Source organism: Macaca nemestrina, chromosome 17, assembly GCF_043159975.1.
Source record: "Macaca nemestrina isolate mMacNem1 chromosome 17, mMacNem.hap1, whole genome shotgun sequence".
NCBI lineage: Eukaryota > Metazoa > Chordata > Mammalia > Primates > Cercopithecidae > Macaca > Macaca nemestrina.
In genome coordinates, this window is record NC_092141.1 from 60815762 (window position 1) to 60838142 (window position 22381).

General features: G+C 40.2%; 1 protein-coding gene and 1 non-coding gene across 7 annotated transcripts in view; both read left to right on the forward strand.

The window, feature by feature from the left end:
• The window catches only part of LOC105472310 (src kinase associated phosphoprotein 1), a 320592-nt gene that overhangs the window by 48145 nt on the left and 250066 nt on the right, over nucleotides 1–22381 (forward strand). For all 6 annotated transcript variants that reach the window (XR_011615785.1, XR_981519.3, XM_071083013.1 and 3 more), the window contains exon 3: nucleotides 20683–20708. Coding sequence is in view for 4 of the 6 variants with exons in the window: in XM_071083013.1 (XP_070939114.1) it covers nucleotides 20683–20708 (26 nt within the window). In the remaining 2 variants the exon portion in view is untranslated. The remainder of the gene's footprint in view (nucleotides 1–20682; nucleotides 20709–22381) is intronic.
• Nucleotides 1570–1785, forward strand: LOC112425005 (small nucleolar RNA U3). The gene has a single exon (XR_003015975.1). It is a non-coding gene; the product is annotated as a small nucleolar RNA U3 (small nucleolar RNA).

The following is a 22381-nucleotide window of genomic DNA, read 5'->3' on the forward strand; positions in this document are numbered from 1 at the left end:
TCAAGCACTGCAGAATTCTCCTTTCTGGTTCTCTGCCTCAAGTCTCTCCCTGTTCCAGTTTATTCTGCTCCTCCATTCCATGTTGAAAGAGCAAACTTTTAAAAAAGGGTAATTTGTTGTCTGGGTGTGGTGGTTCACGCCTGTAATCGCAGCACTTTGAGAGGCTGAGGCAGGTAGAGCACTTGAGGTCAGGAGTTTGAGACCAGCCTGGCCAACATAGTGAAACCCTGTCTCCACTAAAAAAAATACAAAAAAATTAGCTGGGCATGATGGTGGGCGCCTATAATCCTAGCTATTTGGGAGACTGAGGCAGAAGAATCATTTGAACCCAGGAGGCAGAGGTTGCAGTGAGCTGAGATTGCTCCACTGCACTCCAGCCTGGGCAACAGATCTAGACTCCATCTCAAAAATAAATAAATAAATAAATAAATATTTTTAAAAAGGGCAGAGATTTAAGAGTTGAAGGATATTCAATTTTCAGGTGGGAAAACAGTTGGCACCGACAGGGAAAGATGTGGGAAGAGGAAATTAGGCTTTAATTGTGCAGCCTGGCCTTGGGTCACTTCTGTGCAAATAAATAACTGTCTTCCAAAGTGTTTTACTCTGTGTTTAAATACATACACATGAAAATGAAATTATTTTTGAGCCTTGTGAAATGCAGCAGTACTTTGAGTTTTATTTTATGATTATTTTTCTAAATTTGTTTTTTAATTAAGGAAGTTGACTCTCAAGGCCTTCATTAGATGAGGTATCACTGACTGGGAACAACTTCCATTTTTCAGATGTTATCCCTTTGAGCTGCGCTGAACTGACACAGGATGAATCCTTCATTAGAAGAGGATTATCTCCACTCTGTGTGACTATTTAGTAAAACATTTGTATTTGTCGGACTACTTTTCCAAAGTGAGGGTGCTTAAGTAAACCATTCACTTCCTCCTTCTCAAAACATCAGTCACCATGATTGATTTTTATGTTGGTAATAAAGAGAAATGGAATCAACTAAAAGCAGGGTGAGGATTATAGACCGGAAGCAGATAATTTACTTAACAAATATGTATTGGCTATTTGTTTATGTCAGGCACGATGCCAGGTGATCAAGATAGTGTCAGATAAGACATATTCTTGTTTTTCAAGCAGTTCTTGGGCCAGTGAGCGACTAGACTCATCTTAGTTCCTCCATGGACCGGCATGGAGCCCACTACCCCCAGATAATCTGCTCTAGAAGGTCTGAAGGTTTGTTTTCAATTTGTTACATGCCTGCAGTTTCACCACTTAGAGATTCGTTTGGGTTAAACATCGTGTTTTAAAATACAAATTCACCTGGAGGGTGAAAATACTTTTGATTGTTCAGTCATGTGCACTAGACCTGTTCAATGGTTTCCTTCCAACTTTTGGTTAAGATGGCTTCACTGAGCACATTCAGTGAAGTGGTTTTTTGAACCGCTATTATGGGCAATGCACTGTGCTAGGAATACTGAAGGTTGTAGAAGTAACAGAGGATGCGTTTTCTCAGAAAGAATAAGGGCTTTAGAGACTCCTTATCTCTGCAGCTTAAGCATAACAGTCATAAAGACTGTACTTTCAGGGATCATTTCTATAGTTTGTTGCTAGAGAAGTTTCCCTAGACATGTGGAGCACCAGAAACCATGAGGAGGAGATGTAGTGTTCTCTCCAGAGCATGAAGCTGACTCTTGGTGCTGCTTTGCTGCACCTGCCATTTGCCATTGACAATCATTCTTCTCTTCCTCTGGGAGAGTAAGGAGGAGAGGACACAGTCTGAGTGGTTCCCATTTATGTGGTTTTTTTTTATTATTATACTTTAAGTTCTAGGGTACATGTGCACAATGTGCAGGTTTGTTACATATGTATACATGTACCATGTTGGTGTGCTGCAGCCATTAACTCGTCATTTACATTAGGTATATCTCCTAATGCTATCCCCTCCCTCCTCCTCACATGTGATTTTTTTTTTTTTTTGAGTAATAGTTACGGCTAGCATTCATCACACACATACCATGTGCCAGACTCAGTTTCAAGGGCTTTCCTTACAACAGGTGTGTGAGGTTGATACTGTTATAATCCCTATATAGCAAATGAGAAAACTGAGGTTCAGAAAGGTAATCAACTTGCTCAAGGTTACATAGCTATTAGGTTCTAGAATTGGAATTTGAACCCACTCTTATTGAGGCTCAACCTTGTCATAAAAAGTGAATAATGCCACTTCATTCATTCACTCATAGTTTCTACAAATGTTTATTGAGCATATGCTATGTGCAAAGCATTTTTGTGGTGAACACAACATAGGTCCCAGTCCTTCTATAACTTATTTTTGAGTAGAATAAACCAAATCATTATACAATACACTTACCTTATAGGGTTGTTGTTATGTACATAAAAGTGCCTAACACAAACATGTCACATAGTGGATAGCCAACAAATATTCCCAAGAAATTTATAACCGCACTGGAAAGATAAAAAACAATGCACAAATAACTATAATTCAAGATACATTGTGGCAAGGCTTTAGAAGAGGCCATATTTTATTTTATTTTCCAGTTTTATTGAGGTATAATTGGCATACAAAACACTGCACATACATGGTACTGTAAAAGCCCAGAGAAGGAAGTCCCTTCTCTGGTGGGCTTGAGAAGCCTTCATGGATGAGTTGACATCAAGACTTGGCCATGGGGTGAATGGGATAGGTTTTTGGTAAGACACATTGCATGCAGAATTACCATGTGCTAAGACACAGAGGTGATAAAGTTTAGGCATTTTTGGGAACCAAAGGGTGATTTTGTTGATTAGGTAAAAGAGAGTAATAATGGGAGGTATGGCAGAAAAGACAAAATGGAACCAACTCTCAGAAATAAGAATTTTGACTGGGTTTGAGGAGGACAGATAGGTAGTTTGGAAGAGTAAAACATGAGTCAGGGATAGGTAAGCTGAGGAGGGATGCTTTAGTAGTGGATTTGGGTCTTTGGCGCAAGGTCTGAGGCCACTGGAAGGCAGAAAATGGTTGCAAAGAAAGAGAGGATAAGAATGTCAAAGGTTGCCTACGTTCCCTGTACCCAGAGAAGGAAGACAAATCTCCTTGCCATACTTTATTTATTTTTCAGTATCATTGGGTGTAATTTGTATACAAAGCACTGTAAATAAGGAATGCATATAATTTGGTGCCCTAACCACTTTTCAGAATGTTATGTCAATGAGAAAATATATTCTATGGATATATGCTTCAACTTTTGAAATATGATTGGTCTGAAAATTAAAGACTGTATTCACAATTTTTCAGATCTGTTAACAAGATTTAATAGATTTTCAAAGCTGGCCCAGACAACTTTCAACTTTGTTTCGTTAGGAAAATGTGTTCCAAGGTCCAAACAACTGGAAATGAACTTTTAGAATACAGTCAATATTTGAATTGAGAGCTGCTTGTCTAGAATTTCCTTAATAGGCAACCACTGGTAAATATCTGTTTCCTTTACCGTATTTTCCAAAATTGCCCCATCATATGATTACCTGGGGATTTTGTTAAAATATATAGACTTCTAGGCCCCTACCCTGGAGATGCTAATTCACTAGGTCTGGGGTGGACCCTGAGAATTTGTTCTTCAATAAGAGGTCCAAGGGATTCTTAAGATCAGGAAAGTGTGTACAAATCTTTATCAGAAGACCCTGTTTTTTGTTTTTTGTTTGTGAGGTAGGTGCCTATTTTGGTTCTCGACTGAATTTTAACAATGAGGGGAAAATCTTACCAGCAGGGCTTAAGACCTGTCAGTAGCTGACAACGTTTCAGCCTGATTTAGCTCCCGGAGTGAGGAGATAGGGATATGTTCATATGCTGCTCTGTGCTTCCTTGTGAACTGGCAACATCTCAAGATGTTTCTGATGTTGGAGAATCTCTCAAAGTGGGACAGAACTGAAAGCCCTGGTCCCAAGAGGAGCCAGGTAAAGCCTTGGATTGACTGGTTGATTGTAATCAAACCTCTGGGGACCCCTGACCTGTATTGATATACCAAAGGAGCTGGTCACATAGTCATTAGCCTTTAGATCAAAGTCCATTCCATTTTTTTATGACTTGGATAATTGGGTACTTTATGTAAGGGTTTAATTATGACTGCTGTACATACTGTACAAAGTAATAAATGGGTAAGAATGATACTTTAGGCCGGGCACAGTGGCTCATGCCTATAATCCCAGCACTTTGGGAGGCCAAGGCGGGCAGATCATGAGGTCAGGTGTTTGAGACCAGCCTGGCCAACATGGTGAAACTCTGTCTCTACTAAAAATACAAAAGAATTAGCTGGGTATGGTGGTGTAATCCAAGTAGCTGTAATCCCAGCTACTCAGGAGGCTAAGGCAGGAGAATTGCTTGAACCCAGTAGGCAGAGGTTGCAGTGAGCCGAGATTATGCCACTGCACTCCAGCCTGGGCAACAGAGTAAGACTCTGTCTCAAAAAAAAAAAAAAAAAAAAAAAGAATGATACTTTAGTATAGAATCTTGTACAATTAGGGAAAAAAGTCAACTTGAGGGCAAAAGCAATAATGTGGATTAAGTAAGTTGATACAAATTTAGGAAAAGTGTGAAATAATTTTAAAATGATTTCTGGATTTCTGTATACATCTCAGTTCTTAACTAGAAAAAAGTGTACACATAAGGATAGGCATTTTATGAAAAATGTCAGTAATTCATTGTAGTTCTTAGAGTGGTTACCAGTAGAAGCTGGCTTTCAAAATTCTGTTATTATTTATTGATTCAGATTTTGGTGTAGTGTGAATGAGTGAAATAATGTTGTATCTTTCATTAGGATTCTGTTGTTATTTTTCAATTAATCTATGTCGGTAGCTTTAGCATTTGTATTAAATCATTTTCCTCATGAAAGCTTCTAATGAGGAAACAAATTGATTGTATTTATATATTGGATTCTTGCCACCACAATGTGTATTCGGTCGTGTCTTTTGAAGTATATTTTTGCTGGTCATTTTGTGGTTTGTCTTTGAAGCCAGGCTTTGGGGGAAAAAATTATTCATTTGGATGAAGGTTTCAATTTAACAAAGCTTTCTTATTTTTGTCTCTCTTCTCTTTCATCCCTTACTTTTATTTTCTTTCTTTTTTCCCCTCTTGCCTTTGTGTGAGTGATTTAGAGGAAAATGAAGGCACCCCAGCCCCATCTTTTTGGAATAAAATCCATACTTCATAGCATTGCCTGGAAGTGCCTTGCCCTCTGTCTGCCTCTCCAAGCTTGTCCCTACCCCTCCCTGAAATGCTCTCTTATACTGAATGAGTCTCATACCGAACTCAGACAGCCCTTGCTGCTTCTTACCTCCATTAACTGATTTAGCAAACATTTATTGAGCACAAGCTCTATGCCACTGCCCCTTGAGGGCTCAGTGACAGAGAGACAAGAAGATGCTAATACAGTATTATAGGTGTTACTGAGAGGCATGCACAGATGTGCTGTGGGAACCCTAACATAGGACACTGAGCTGAGCCTTGAAGGATCATGGAGGGTCCACTAGGAGAAGAAGGAGGCATGAAAGAAAAGGTTTGCTGGCAGAGGGTGCAGCAACAAGTGGGCAGGAGTGTCAGCAGGAGCTGGGGAGGACCTGAGAGCTGAGGTGAGCCATGGAAGGATTTCAAGCAGGAGAATGATGGAACTAGGCTTGCCTTTTAGGTCATTAAGATAATGAAGATGCTAATGACTAACAGCTGAACATTTATTGGTGGTTTACCAGGTTCTTTACATGCATTACCTCTGTTAGTCCTCCCAAGAACCAAACGAGGAAGATGTGGTTATTATTTCTGTTTTAAAGGTGAGGAAACTGAGGCTGCAGAAAAAGTCTCAGCTAGAAGATGGAGGAGCTGGGACTTCAACCCAGACCTGTCTGCAAAGACTTTGCTCTTCATGCTCATTCCATTCCCTTTTCCATCAGCACTGAGGAGAGTAGGTCAGAGGGAGGAGGATGAGGGCAGGTGGACCGTTTGCCATGTGGTTACATGGATGTGGGTGAGGCCTTTTAAGAGCTCACGTGAATTCAGTGTCTGCAGAGATGGAGAGGAGATTGATTAAAAGGATATTAAGGGAGTAGAATCTACAGGTCTTGGTGACTGATGGGATATATATAGTAATAGAAAAAGAGGTAAAGGGATGATTCCCAAGTTTCAGCTGGGTGGATAGTAATATCATCCATTGAAATAGGGAACACAGGGGTAGGAGAGGTTTGGGACCTGTGGGACAAAGGACAGTTCTACTCCTGAAATAGAAGAGTAATGATATCTCCTGCTTTTAAATGTTTTAATGAACTAAGGTATTTAATACATGCAGGCGCTATAGTGAAGTCTTTGGCAATTGGTTTCTTCTCTGGTCAGCCTGAGCTCTATGACCTATCCCTCTAGTCCTCTAGTATTCTCTGACTCTCTTGTCTTTTCATTTCACAAGTCTAGAAAAATCCTAATCTCGGATCATCAGTTCAACTGTCCAACTTCTCTGCTTGTATATCTGGAAAGCTATTCAGTTCTGGAGAAAAATTGCACAATTGGATTGCGCCACAGTAAACCTTTTAATTAATTAATTAATTAATTTTTTTTTTTTTTTTTGAGACAAGGTCTTGCTCTGTCACCCTTGCTGGAGTGTAGTGGCACAATCATGGTTCACTGCAGCCTCAATCTCCTGGACTGAAGCAGTCCTCCCACCTCAGCCTCTCAGGTAGTGGGGACCACAGGTGCAAGCCACTACACATGGCTAATTTTTTTTTATTTTTTGTAGAGATGGGGTCTCACCATGTTGCGCAGACTGGTCTGAAATTCCTGGAATCAAGTGATCTGCCCACCTTGGCCTCCCAAAGTGCTGGAATTATAGGCATGAGCCTCCATCCTGGCTGCACTACAGTAAAGCTTAGTCTTCAACCTCAATTGAATCCTTAGTGATAACTGGTAGTTATTTCACATGCTCCAAATCAGCAACCTTTCTCCTTGATTTTTTTTCTTCCCCCAACCCTTGTCAGTCTTTACCTCATCATATTGCTTCTCACTCTTTCCATGACATCACAGTGTACTTCACAAGAGACAAGAGAGGCTCTCAGGATGGAACCTACTCAGTATCCTACCCTGTCCCTTACTCAGCATAACTGCTTTGGGGTGCTGAGCTGGCTCTTTGCCACTTTCTCTTCTTCTGGGCCTGGCCCCTCTGCCTGACCTCCCTCTGCATCTTGGGCCTGGCCTCTCTGTGACCCTCCCCTCCCCTGCCAGGCTTCTCTCTGATCCCGAATCTTCCTTTAGCAACTTTTGTTTGTTTGTTTGTTTGTTTGTTTGTTTTGAGACAGAGTCTTGCTCTGTCTCCCAGCTGGAGTCCAGTAGTGCGATCTCGGCTCACTGCAAGCTCTGCCTCTCGGGATCATGCCATTCTCCTGCCTCAGCCTCCTGAGTCGCTGGGACTACAGGCAGCCACCACCACACCCAGCTAATTTTTTTTGTATTTTTAGTAGAGACGGGGTTTCACTGTGTTAGCCAGGATGGTCTCGACCTCCTGACTTTGTGATCTGCCCGCCTCAGCCTCCCAAAGTGCTGGGATTACAGGCATGAGCCAACATGCCCGGCCTCAGCAACTCTTATCTGCAGGCAGTAAGACACATTCTGGCATTAGTCAGACATGGGTTCTTGTGGTCCCAGTTTTTACCATTTGCATGTTCTGGGCCAATTATATTACTTCTACACAATTTGATTATTTCGGCCAAACTGGCCCACAGTTGGATTTTCTGTGCTCTTAGACCCTCACAAAGTGTCTGGCAAACAGTGGAAATTTATTCATCTCTACTATTGAGAGAACAAATGCAGTATTCATAACTTGAGATACAGAGACTGTGTTGGCATGTTAATGCTGAGATATCCACCTAGCCTAGATGAACTCTAATAACTAATCCAGCTTAAAAAATTTTTACATAACATTTGCCTTCAGGTGAATAATATGTCCATGTTCATAAAAAGGAAAATATCAAAGGCATGATAGCTGAGTTTTTCCAAGGAGGTTTTAAATGTTTTTGTAGAAACCATCTCGTTTTTAAATGAATATCAAATTTTAGAACTTGACCCTGATTCTGTACAAGATAAACTGTGGTGGCCCCACAGTGTGGACTTTTAAACTGCTATGGTGCAATCAGATAACCTCTTCATTGTTCTCATCTGTAAAGTGAAGGCTAGATTAAATGATTTTAAGTGTCCTTCCAACTATAAAATTCAGTGAGTATATGGACCACAGTCACTCAGCTATCAGTTATTCAGATATCTTATCAGCTATCAGATAATGGTGTCTCAGTGGTCGAAGAGTAGCTGTTAACCTGAAGCAAGCAAAAAAATAAAACAAAATTAGGTTTTTAAGCGTCAACAGTGACAAAAATGACAGAGCAAGGGCCAAAAAGACAACAGTTTAGAATACAGTAATCAGCTGGAGTTCTTTGTACATAACCAGTACCTTGCTTTCTCCAAGACACAAGTTTGGAACCAAAAGGCGTCTCTGACTTTCCTCTTGATTCTGTGCTCCCAGCCAGTCTCTAAGTCTGTTATCTAATCTCTTGTCTCTTCTCTTGCTCTCAAGTAGCTTCCTAATCTATCTCCCCACTTTTCTCCCTCCCATCCATGCTACACATCTCTGCTGGATTCAATGTGGACATCATTCTTTATCCTTAAAGACAAGCAAACAAACAAACCTTTCAATGACTCCTTTTTATTTACAGGAAAAAAAAAACCCTCTAACTCTGACCTGTTATTTAGTGTTTTTATTTTGCCATAATGTATTTGGCTGGCATTTGTCCTTTATTAGTTCATCGAATTATAGTTCATTGCCTATTACATGCAGGAAGTATGGGGATTATGTAGACATACTAGTGAGATTTGCTGGTGAAAAAACAGTCCTCACGCTAGAAAGTAGGGGAAGGAATATTAGAATGTGGGTTTCCAGTGTTGCAATCAGGAAGCTAATCACTCACTGATCAAAAAGAGTTCTTAGGTTTCTTAATGTTTGAATCCAGAGTGGGTGTTTCATTGACCATAGCAATGATTCCATGTAGCAAAAGTGTTATAGGAGACTCTAGTGGTAAATAGTACTTTCATTTCTTTTCAAAATTTAATTTCTTTTTTGCTGTCCAGGAATGGACTTTAAAAATTGTGATGGGGGAGCAGGTGATGAGTTATACTGTCAATCTCAGATAATGTTGTTTATTTAATAAAAGTTTGATTGTGACCATTGTATTTAGTAAGTAGGTAAACATTGTATTATCTACCTAGATGTGCTTGTACATATAGACTCAAGACCACTGAAATATTACATCCCCTAAAAGAACCCAGGACCTTCTTGCGGTATGTTCTTCTATTACATAATTGAGTTATATGCCTATTGTGTGTTGTTACAATAGTATTTATTTGCCATATTAGATTGTCATCTCATTATATACAAAGAGCTCATATTTTGGACTAGATTATAAGCTCCTTGTAGGTAGGCATTAGGTCTTGTACTTTTGGTGAGATTAAGGAACTGGGACTGGAAGGATCACCAGCTGTCCTACCAAGGACCTTCTTTTTGCTGCCCAATTGTTTCTAAGGCTGGTACCTGGACCCCTGGGTCCCAGGCCTTGGATGCCTCCACTGGGGACTTCCACCAGATGGTGCTCTTTTCCCATTTCTCTTGTGGGGTGTCACTGGCCATGTTACTCTTTGCCACTTGTCCATACCTTCTGCAAGGTAGTAGATGGGACACTTCTAGAAGATAATTTGAAAACAATATGAATCTTTCCAAGTGAGAAAAGAAATTATAGGAAACATTTAGTGTACAGACTCTTAGCATTGCTTAGTAAAGCCATTTCCTTGGGCATAAATAAACTTCTACCATGTGGCTCACTATTCAAGGTCAGTTGCAAGGGGTTTTCCTAGCCTTAACAACTTGCATGGAATCCATGCTCAACTAGGTGTCCATCTGAATCCTAAGATTCCATTTTCAATGCCAGGATAACTCTTCAGTGTTAGCCTTTGCAGTCTGTTTGGAGACAGCCATTATCAGAGAACAGAGATGTTCAAGAGAGAGATAGCCAGGATAACTCTTCAGTGTTAGCCTTTGCAGTCTGTTTGGAGACAGCCATTATCAGAGAACAGAGATGTTCAAGAGAGAGATAGAAGTCTTTGGACACTGAGTATTGCAGACAGCCTATGCATTCAGAAGGCATTGCTATTTTAGTACAAAAAGGAAGTTCAAGCTGAGTGCAGTGGCTCACACCTGTAATCTCAGCACTTTGGGAGGCAAAGGCAGGCAGATTGCTTGAGTCCAGGAGTTCAAGACCAGTCTGGACAACATGGTGAAACCCTGTCTCTACAAAAAATACAAAAATTAGCCAGGCATGGTGGAGCATGCCTGTAGTCCCAGATGCTCAAGAGGCCAAGGTGGAACGACGGCTTGACCCTGGGAGACAGAGGTTGCAGTGAGCTGAGATTGTGCTACTATGCTCCAGTGTGGGCAGCAGAGCAAGACCCTGTCTCAAAAACAGCAAAAAAGAAGAAGTTCAAATTTGGATGTCCTTAAGTCATTAAGAAGAGATTTGATTTTGTTCAGCAGGGGTTTACCAAGGCAGAGAGTATACAATGTATTTTAAATTTCCATAAGTCACAGGTAAAATAATACTTTTAATACTTCAGTTGCAAAAAAAAAATTCATCTAGATGTTCTAGATTTATAACATCACAGATGTTGGCCTTTCTGGATAGCTAGTTTTATAATGCCATTACAACTCTATTCATCTAATTCAGTGGGTCGTATCATTTTTGGTGGGTGCGGGGCGGAGGTGAGTTATTGACACTAATGAAGTCTATGGACTCTTCTCCAAGAGAAAAGAAAACCAGTATTACATTTCACCCACAATTTTAGGGAGTTTAGGAAATCCCCTGAAGCCCAAACTATGGACTCCAGGTTAAAGACCTCTGTCTAACCACTCCCTAATACTCATATTAGAGTTGATTCACGCCTATAGGCTATCTAACAAAGCAATTGTATCTTCTCTTAAGTACTAGATTTATTTTTTATTTTATAGCCAATAGGAAAGCAGTTAATATGGAATTTAAGAGCTTGGACTCTGGAACCAAGTAGACCTGTGATATGGTTTGGCTCTGTGTCCCCATCCAAATCTCATCTTGAATTATAACCCCCACATGTCGAGGGAGGGACCTGGTGGGAGGTGATTGGATCATGGGAGCAGATTTCCCCCTTGCTGCTCTCATAATAGTGAGTGAGTTCTCACAAGCTCTGGTTGTTTGATTAAGTGTCTAGTGCTTCCGCATTCTCTCACACTCTCTCCTTCCACCTTGTGAAGAAGGTGCTTGCTTCCCTGCCACCTTCCACCATGGTTGTAAGTTTCCTGAAGCCTCCGCAGCCATGTGGAACTGTGAGTCAATTAAACCTCTTTTATTTATAAATTACCCGGTCTCAAGTAGTATCTTTATAGCAGTGTGAAAATGGACTAATACAACCTGGATACAAATCTTGGTTCTGCCGCTTAGTAGTTATGTGATCTTGGCCAAGTTGTTTGACCTTCCTGAGTTTGAGTTTCCTCATCTGTAACATGGGGTAATAATAGTAGTCCTGGGCTGGGCATAGTGGCTCATGCCGTAATCCCAGTGCTTTGGGAGGTCAAAGCAGGAGGATCACTTGAGGCCAGAAGTTTGAGACCAGCCTGGGCAACATAGTGAGAATTTGTATCTACTAAAATAAAAAAGAAGAGAAATTAGCCAGGTGTGGTGGTGCACACCTATAGTCCCAGCTACTTGGGAGGCTGAGGCAGGAAGATTGCTTGAGCCCGGGAGTTCAAGTTTATAATAAGCTATGATTGCAGCACTGCATTCCAGCCTGGATGACAGAATGCAACCTTGTCTTAAAAATAAAAAAAAAGTCCTGACTTCCTAGGGTTGTTATGAATATTAAATAAAATAATACATGTGCCAGGCGTGGTGGCTCATCCCTGTAATCCTAGCACTTTGGGAAGCCAAGGTGGGCAGATCACCTGAGGTCAGGAGTTCGAGACCAGTCTGACCAACAGAGAGAAACCCCTCTCTACTAAAAATACAAAATTAGCTGGGCATGGTGGCGCATGCCTATAATCCCAGCTACTCAGGAGGCTGAGGCAGGAGAATCCCTTGAACCTGGGAGGCGGGGTTGCGGTGAGCCAAGACTGCACCATTACACTCTAGCCTGGGTAACAAGAGCAAAACTCTGTCTCAAAAATAAATAAATAAATAAATAAAATAATACATTTAAAACATATACCTAGCACAGGGCTGGATGTGGTGGCTCAAGCATGTAATCCCAGCACTTTGGGGAGGCTGAAGTGGGTAAATCACTTGAGGCCAGGTGTTCAAGACCAACCTTGCCAACATGGGAAAACCCCATCTCTACTAAAAAGAAAAAAATTAACTGGGTGTGGTGGTGCACGCTTGTAATCCCAGCTACTCAGGAGGCTGAGGCACGAGAATCACGTGAACCCAGGAGACAGAGGTTGCAGTGAGCTGAGATTGTGCCACTGCACTCCAGCCTGGGTGACAGAGTGAGATTCTGTCTCAAAAATATATATACGATGTATATGTATATGTATATGTATATGTGTATATCTAGCACAATGCCTAACATATAAATGCTAATAAATGTTAATCATTTTATTATAGTTGGGAAATAGAATTATTTTTCCTTTCTTTTTTTTTTTTGAGACAGGGTCTTGCTGTTTCACCCAGGCTGGAGTTGCGGTGGTGCAATCATGGCTCACTGCTGCCTCAACCTCACGGGCTCAAGGGATTCTCCCATTTCAGCCTCCCAAGTAGCTGGGACTACAGGCATGCCCCACCACGCCTGGCTTTTTTTTTTTTTTTTTTTTTTTTTTTTTTTTTTTTTTTTAGAGACAGAGTTTTGCCATGTTACCCATGGCTGGTCTCAAGATCCGGGGTCCAAGCAACCTACCTGCCTTGGCCTCCCAGAGTGCTGGGATTACAGGCATGAGCCACCTCACCTGACCAGTATTTCTAATAATATGAGAACAGCTACAGTTGCTTGACCTGTTTCATCAGGATCTATCTAATTAGCTGACTGAGGGGGATAAAGCTCTGAGTACTTTGATCTCAGTAACCATGTTCATTGGTTAGCTCCATGGCCAAGAATCTGATATTCTCTCCCTTGCAATCTGTTGATTTAGATTCAGTAGCCCTATTTTCAGCAGAAACCTGATAATGTTTTCTGTGAATTGTTTGTTTATTTTTTACTATTTCAACTTTTATTTTAGACTTGGGGTACATGTGCAGGTTTGTTTCAGGGTATATAGTGTGATGCTGAAGCTTGGGATATAAATGATCCCATCACTCAAATAGTGAGCATAGTACCCAATAGTTTTTCAACTCCTACCCCTCTTTCTGTTTCCCCACCTCTTTTAGTCCCTAGTGTCTATTGCTCATACCTTTATGTTCATAAGTACCTAATGTTTAGCTCCCACTTTTAAGTGAGAGCATGCAGTATTTGGTTTTCTGTTTCTGCATTAATTTGCTTAGGATAGTGGCCTCCAGCTGCATCCATGTTGCTGAAAAGGACATGATTTCATTCTTTATTATGGCTACATCATAGTCCATGGTGTATATATACTACATTTTAAAAAATCTAATCCACTGTTGATAGACACATAGATTGATTCCATGTCTTTGCTATTGTGAATAGTGCTGTGATGAACCTACAAGTGCATATGTCTTTTTGGTAGAAGGATTTATTTTCTTTTGGATATATACCCAGTAATGGGATTGCTAGGTTGAATGGTAGTTCTGTTTTAAGTTCTTTGACAAATCTCCAAACTGCTTTCCACAGCAGCTAAACTAATTTACATTCCCACCAACAGTGTATAAGTGTTCCTTTTTTCTCCACAGCCTCACCAGCACCTGTTGTTTCTTGACTTTTTAATAATAACCATTCTGGCTAGGTGTGGTGGCTCACACTTGTAATCCCAGCACTTTGGGTGGCTGAGGCGAGCTTGAGCTCAGGAGTTTGAGACCAGCCTGGGCAACATTGAGAAACCTTGTCTCTACAAAAAATACAATAATTAGCCAGGTGTGGTGGCATGTGCTGCTCCCAGCTACTGGGAGGCTGAGGTGGGGAGGATCGCCTGAGCCCAGGAGGTTGAGGCTGCAGTAAGCCATGATCACACCACAGCACTCCAGCATAGACGACAGGGTGAGACCCTGTTTCAAAAAAATATAATAATAATGATAGCCATTCTGATTGGTGTGAGATGGTTTTGATTTGCATTTCTCTGATGATTAGTAATGCTGAGCATTTTAAAATATTCGTTGGCCACTTGTGTGTCTTCTCTTGAGAAGTGTCTGTTCATGTCTTTTGCAAACTTTTTGATGGCGTTGTTTTTTGCTTGTCCAATTAAGTTCTTTATAGACTCCGTGAATTTGGGGTGGCAACCTAGAACTGTGTGTTCGCAGCATGAAAGATACTGAAATATATTTGTAGATGAACCATATCTATTATAGTCATCATTTCAACCATAGTACCTGGGCAAAGGGCTTGTCATAGAAAACATCCAATAAATATTGAATTGGTTGGCTGAGTCACTGAATTCTTTTAGAATAGTAAAATATCTTTAGAGAAAGACTCAGTTAATTTTGATGATTGTTTTAATTGTTAGATTATGTTTTCAAGACTTTCCTCCTTAGTTTCTTATTAGAGGTCCTGTTCTGAAACTGGTTGTTGGTGATAGAAACTTGTCCATTCCACTTAAAAGCTGTGTAATGATGAGTAAGTTATTTAATCCTTGATGCCTCAGTTTTCTCATTTAGAAAATGGGCATAATAATAGGGTTAGAGTGTGGAGGAAATGGGTTAATGTAAGAAATGGGTTAATGTAAGAAAAGTTCAATAAATCTTAGCATTGTTATTAGCGCTACTATTATTACTACTACAGTGACTGCTGCTTATCAAGATTCCCTGAATACTGTGGGTTCAATTTATTTGTACCTTTCCCCAAACTAAAATTCATTTTTTTTTAACTTTTTTTTTTTTTTTTTTTTCCGAGACATGGTCTCACTCTGTTGCCTAGGCTGGAGTGCAGTGGTGCAATCATGGGTCACTGTAGCCTCAACCTCCCAGGCTCATGCAATCCTCCCATCTCAGCCTCCTCAGCAACTGGGACTACAGGTGCACACCACCACACCCAGCTAATCGTTGTACTTTTTGTAGAGACAGGGTTTTGCCATGTTGTCTAGGCTGGACTCAAACTCCTGGGCTCAAGCAATATACCCACCTTGACCTCTCAGAGTGCTTGGATTATAGGTGTGAGCCACTGCATCTGACCTAAAGTTCAGTTAAAACATCCTTATTTTATTTATTTATGTTTATTTATTTATTTTGAGACAGAGTCTCTCTCTTGCCAAGGCCGGAGTGCATGGCTTAATCTCGGTTCACTGCAACCTCTGCCTCCTGAGTTCAAGTGATCCTTCTGCCTCAGACTCCTAACTAGTTGAGATTACAGGCATGCGCCACCACGCCCAGCTAATTTTTTTGTGTTTTTAGTAGAGACAGGATTTCACCATGTTGGTCAGGCTAATATGGAACTTCTGACCTCCCAAAGTACTGGGATTACAGGCACAAGTCACCGTGCCCAGCCAAAACACCTTTAATTTGAAAACATAAATAGCATACTCTACAATGTAATACTAAAATTTTAAGACTCTGTTCTGTAGCATAGAGAAAATATTGTGAAATTTTATTCTTCCATTTTCACTATTGGAGGCACAAATGAAGATGGGTTTATTTTTACTGAATGTGAAAATGATCATCATCAATATAGTTGCAACATTCTCTCTCTGCTCATTCTGTACTCATCATTTTTCAGTTCCAGATGTCATTTGCATGGTCCTGATGACATTGAGTATGGATATTGCAGAGGAGTGATAGCTTCCCTTTCCTATTGAAGCTGAAGCTTCAAAGAGAAGATTAAAGAAGTGTTTGTTATCTATCTGCACAGGCCTGATATGAAATTCTCAGAGGCTTTTAGGATAAACACAACTCTGTATGTGTGCATTTATGTACTTTTTCTTCTGTATACTTCTATTGTGGTCTTTGTATTTGGTTTAAAATTTCTAATTTCAGACTTGTTGGATTCTCTGGCTAAAGGAGAATTGTTTTCAGAAAAACAGTATGAATTGGAAGATGTTGGCAGGATATTACTAAATCCCTCCTGAAGAGTATAGAATTCTCTATTGTGGAATTATATTTCTAGAGAACATGAAGAAGGCCACCCATGGAATATCTTTAACAAGACAAGACCAAGATCTTAAAGGTGTCCAGCAGAGACTAATCTGTGGTGCCCTCCAGTGAGGGATGCAATTGCTCACCTTTTGGGATTTCCTTCTAGAAGTGTTCTTTGTGAGCTTTGGAATAGAGGTGTGGCTTTTTAAAAAAACAAACTCCCTGTAGGGTTAATCCATAAATAATATTTAGAGAAGGAATAGAGGGAGAAAAGTTAGGATAGCAAGATACCTTCTGAAAAAGAAGGGAACTAACATTCCACTTCATACTGTTCCACATCAAGTTCTACATATAATTTTTATTGTCAGAATTTTCTTTTTTTTTCTTTTTCTTTTTTTTGACAGGATCTCGTTCTATTACCCAAGCTGGAGTCCAGTGGCATGATCACAGCCAACTACAACCTCAACCTCCCAGGTTCAAGCGATCCTCCCACCTCAGCCTCCCCAGTAGCTAGGACTAGCATGTGCCACCACGCCCAGCTAATTTTTGTACCTTTTGTAGAGATGGGATTTCTCCATGTTTCCCAAGCTCATCTTGAACTCCTGGGCTCGAGCAATCCTCCTGTCTTGGCCTCCCAAAGTGCTGGGATTACAGGTGTGAGCCACCACACCCAACCTCAGATTTTTTTAAATTGACAAATGCAGTGGAATATATTAAAAATGCACAGTATGATTATATACACACACAGACACACACACACACACACACACACGGTGAAATGATTACCTTAGTCATATTAATTAATACATTCATCACCTTACATGGCTTACATGGTTACCTTTTTTTTTGGTGAAAATACTTAAAATCTATTCTCTTACCAAATTTCAAGTATGTAACACAGTATTATTAACTATAGTCACCATGCTGTACATTAGATCCTTAGAACTTATTCATCTTATGATCGAAAGTTTGACAGAAATATTTAATTACAGTATTACCAGGAATAAAGCAGGTTCTGCTATTTAACATCAACTAGATGAACCTACTACTTTATTTGATACTGTTGAGTTCTTAAGATATAACTACTATTGGCAGAAGCAATACTCTTAGTATATATGACTTATAAGATCATATTTCTTCTCGACTAACAAGAGAAACCAGGAAGCCAGGGCACTGTAAAGTAGGTAGAGAAAAGGACTGAAAATGTGTATTAGTTGGAGTGGGCATCATGGGACAGGGAGGCAGAGAAGAGGCTGAGATCATCAATAACATACTTTGCCTATTTAACAATTTACCTAGAGCACCTTTTAACTGCCACTGTATGACTAGGGTTTTTTCTGGGCCAATAAATGAGAACAACATTGGTTAGCACAGTTCCTGCTGTTGCCATCATCAATATTTTGGAAAGAAGAGAGAGAGAGTGTGTGTACATACACATGTGCACATATATGTATGCACATACTCGAACCCTAATTTCTATTTATATTAAATTAGAAGTTGGGTAATGATAGGAATTGGGGGTTAGGGAAGTGCCTCAAGAGAAGATGGAAAATAGCAAGAGCAGATAGAAAATTGCTCAGCCATTTGATGATTTGCTTGATTAGCTATGTTTTACAGAAAGGAGTTTTATGGAAAACTCTTCATGGTGGCCAGGTACGGTGGAAAGCTGCACTGTCTGCTAGGTGGAGACTGACCCATCATACTATTATTCACAACGTATTTAAGTTTCATCCAGTTTCAGCTTACATATGCCCCTGCATTGATATGGATGCTCCTTCTTCCCAGCTTTTGAAGCTTTCCACTTCCCGCCCCATCCTCTGCCCCTTCCTCTCCCCTTTGCTACTGCAGATGTCAAAGCTGTCCTGGAATTTCCTCACCCTCTAACCTAAGTATCTTACATTTTTCTTCACCTGATTGCCAGCGTAGAACTGTTCTGGAAAAGGAAAGGAACAAGGAAGGACAAATTGTCAGGTTTCTTCTCCACTTTCTTATGTCTGATAATGTTCCCCAAATTCAACTGTGAATTATGGCAACATACTTACTCTCCACTGACCTCTTCTGTCTTCATTTTCTGAAAATTTATCACACAGTAAAGAAATAACCAATATACTCACTGGGCTGATACTCTGCCCTGAAGAAGCCAAGCCTAATTTTAGTAATGTATGTACTAGAAGACACACCATTATCACCTATCTCCTTTTCTGCATCTTTTTTTGTGGTTTGTGGACCTTTTAAACTGCAAATTCCAACCTGCCTTATTTTTTTGTTGTTCTGTTTTGTTTTGTTTTTGGCTTTTAGCAGGGTGAAGCCATGATTTTTAGTTTCTGCCTCTAGTGATAAGTGGAAAAGAGGGATGAGGAAGGGGCTTTACTGACCCATCAGAAACAGAAACTAAGAAACCATGACTGTATTCTCTCTCTTGGGCACCACTGCAAAATAATTCTATAAAAAACTGTGGACTCCCTCCCTAGGTTAAAAAAAAAAAAAAAAGCTCCGACGCACATATACACTCCTGAGAGATCAAAATGAGGATAGAAAAGCATCCCTTATATTTGGTGGCATGAAGGTTATTGTGTCTGTAGCAACAGTTAATGTGCAATGGCTCTGAGCCTGACTGGAGGATGTTGAGTAAGTGGGCAGTGAGGGACTAAAATGAGCCAAGTGTAGACAGTGCTTTTGAAAATGTCACTGTGACATGAAGGGAAACAGGACAGCAGGTGGAGGGATGTGAAGGGGTGAGGGAGGATTTGCTTTATTTTTATATGAGCATAAACGCTGATGGAAAGGGCCAAACTGGAGGAAGAGGTTGAATACAGACAAGAGAAAAATCGATAAAGAATAACGTAAAGTTCCTGTGAAGGTAGGAGGAAATGGGATCCAAAATACAGTAGACTTTCTTGGGTAATCATCATATATAACATTGTTTTTGTGGGGAAAGAAATGCAATTTAGTTTCCAAATAAGAGACTTACAAATGATCCTTTCCACCATTGCTATTTTGTTAGTTTAAGACTTCAAGAGTTGCTGGATGCAGTGGCTCATTCCTGTAATCCCAACACTTTGGGATGCCAAAGTGGGAGGATTGCTTAAGCCCCAGCCTGGGCAACAAAGTGAGACCCCATTGCTACCAAAAAAAAAAAAGACAAAAAACAGTAATTGCTTTTCACTCTCTCATTGCAACGTCATTGAGAACTAGTAGTAATGTGTGTAAGCATCTAGATGTGGTGGCACGTGCCTGTGGCCCCAGCTACATGGGAGGCTGAGACAGGAGGATCTCTTGAGCCCAGCAGGTCAAGGCTGCAGTGAGTGATGTTCATGCCATTGCATTCCAGCTTGGGTGATAGAGCAAGACCCAGTCTCAGGAAAAAAAAAAAAAAAGACTTCAAGGGTTGTCAGTTTTGCCAATTATTTCCTAAAATAATAGAGGAGATAGGATGGTACAATGAACTACAAGAGCCCCATTCTTGGCTCAGACACTAAAATGTTAGACAACCTTAAGTCAATTGCACTAAAATGTTAGACAACCTTAAGTTAATTGTTCATGTTTCACTTGTTGTTTGTTTTATTTTGTTTTTTGAGACGGAGTCTCGCTCTGTCACCTAGGCTGGAGTGCAATGGTGCGATCTTGGCTCGCTGCAACCTCCGCCTCCTGGGTTCAAGGGATTCTCCTGCCTCAGCCTCCTGAGTAGCTGCGATTACAGGCGCCTGCCACCACGCCCAGCTAATTTGTGTATTTTTAGTAGAGACAGAGTTTCACCATGTTGGTCAGGCTGGTCTCGAACTCCTGACCTCGTGATCCGCCTGCTTTGGCCTCCCAAAGTGCCACCGCATCAGCCACTGCACCCGGCCCATGTTTCACTTGTAAAATTAAGAATTTAGGCTTAAAAGGCAAAGTCCAGGAGTTCGAGGCTGCAGTGAGCTATGATTGTGTCACTGTACTCCAGCCTGGGTAACAGAGAAAAAAAATTAGGCTTACGAGGCATTTGAGGATGTGTTGGTGTTGGTGGTGGGGTTTGACTGTTGTAACAACTGGGAGTGCCTCTGGTATTTGTTACCTAGGACCAGTGATGGTAATGGTCCTGTAATACACGGGCCAGATTGTCACAGCAAAGAACCATCCTGCTGAAAGCCTGTAGAGCTCTTGATGAGAAACCCCAGGCCACCGCTAGGTTCCCTTTTAGGATCTTTCCAGCTCTAAAGTCAAAATTATCTGAGGAATTTCAGTGAATTAAATGCATCTTTTAAGCCATTGAGACTCTTTCAAATGTCAGGGACAACCTTTTGTTTTCCTCAAAATTAGTAGTGACTTTGGCTGGTTATAGACTTTAGCAAGCTTCCTGGACCAGGTGCTATACTATGGTAGGCCAACCAAAATTGAGAAATACAAGTTTGACTTACTCCCTTATTTTTTCCCCTTGTATTTCAGGTACTATTGGGATTTTCAGCCCCAAGGTGAGTCCTCTTTGACCACGTATGGTTTTATGCTAAAAATGTGTAAATGGGATTGTTTATTTCTGTCTCTTCTCTACAGACTTCTCCACAGAGTGGCATTAGCCATTTCCAAGAAAAGTTAGTGGAGTGTTTAATTAACCTTCACCCTGCTGCGCCCCCCTGCCCTGCTTTTTAGCAACAAAAGGCTCTATGCTTCTTCCTTCTGCGCGGATTGTTGCTAGATTATTTTATAAAACCAAGGCTATAATATGCTTTAATTCCTTGAGCTTTGTTAGGTGCCAACAAGATCCAGTAGCATTCAAATAAAATAGTAGCCGAGTCCATAATAAAAACCTTGGGAGGGTTCCAACTCAGCTAATCCTTCATTTGCTCCAGAAATAAATTCCAGTATGTTACCTCCTCGATCACAGTGCCCTTCCACACAACCTGCCTGTCTGGCAGCAGAGAAATGTCAGAAATGGAGCAGTGTTGAAATTCCCACTAGAACAGTGTTATCACATTTTAATATGAGCCTCGCTGCAGCCTCAGTGCTTCTAATTGCTTTCAAACCATTGTTTTCCTGCTTTTGCTTGATGAACCCAGCATCTGGCATGATTCTAAAAAGTACTACAGACAGCTGTGTGCAAAATTAAAAAAAAAAAAAAAAAGGCCAGGATGAAAACACATTTTTAAAAGGTTCAGAATTGAAATATTTTTTTCTGAATTCAAACAGTTTGAGTGGATATCTTTTAAAGTATTTGCCTTCCTTCCTTGGTTGAGAATGTTGGAAATGTCAACCTGAATATTATCTTAATTTATTGTAAATGGAGGGGCTTTATTTTCTCAGATAATCAGAGTTTTAGATCAAACTTACAAATAGCTTTATGAACTATTTTGCTCTATAACTTTCTTAACCAACTGTACTTTTTATTCTCTTAATGTTGTCACTGTATCCAACCTCAGTGAATAGTAATACCTTAAATAAATTAAAAATTGTGAGTGGTTATAATAGTTTTATTAAAATTTTTATTTTTCTAGCTCATACTTTTAGTGTATTTCAAGTTTTTATAAAGCTTTCTTTTAAAGCCATCTTTAAGAAATAAAAATCATATATTTTCAAAGCTTCTTGACTCTTGTAAGTTAAAGTGGGAGCACTTACACTATTTTACATAATGTGATGTGCTGTTACTATGTATCTCACTGTCCTAAAGCATTGATAGATGAAAACATAGATTGAGCAGTGGATAATTTTATGTAATAGTGTAGTGGTTTGCTTTGCAAAATGTGAATTGCACTATTCAGGGGATGGCCCTATAGTTCAGGGTTTAACAGATGTTAACCAAAATCCACAGGGAGAAGAATATGATTGTGAACTGGCAGAAATGAACGAAACTGTGAGGGTAGAATTAATTACCTAAAGGAGAAATAAAGAATTAGTGTCAGAGATGTGGTATAGGAATAGGTTGAGAAGAGAAAATAATTTTGGAGCTTAACACAAGAGACTATATGGGACTAAAAAAGACAAAGGGAACATCTTACCAGATTCTTGACATGGTGGCATTGCAGTCATCTTTCAACATAAAGCAGCTTCTACCCATCCTTTCTCTCTTGGAGAGAGGACAGAGGTAGAGCAGCCAAGGAGACAAGTGAAAATTTATTTAGAACAGAAAACTGTATTTGCTTCTTGACAGCAA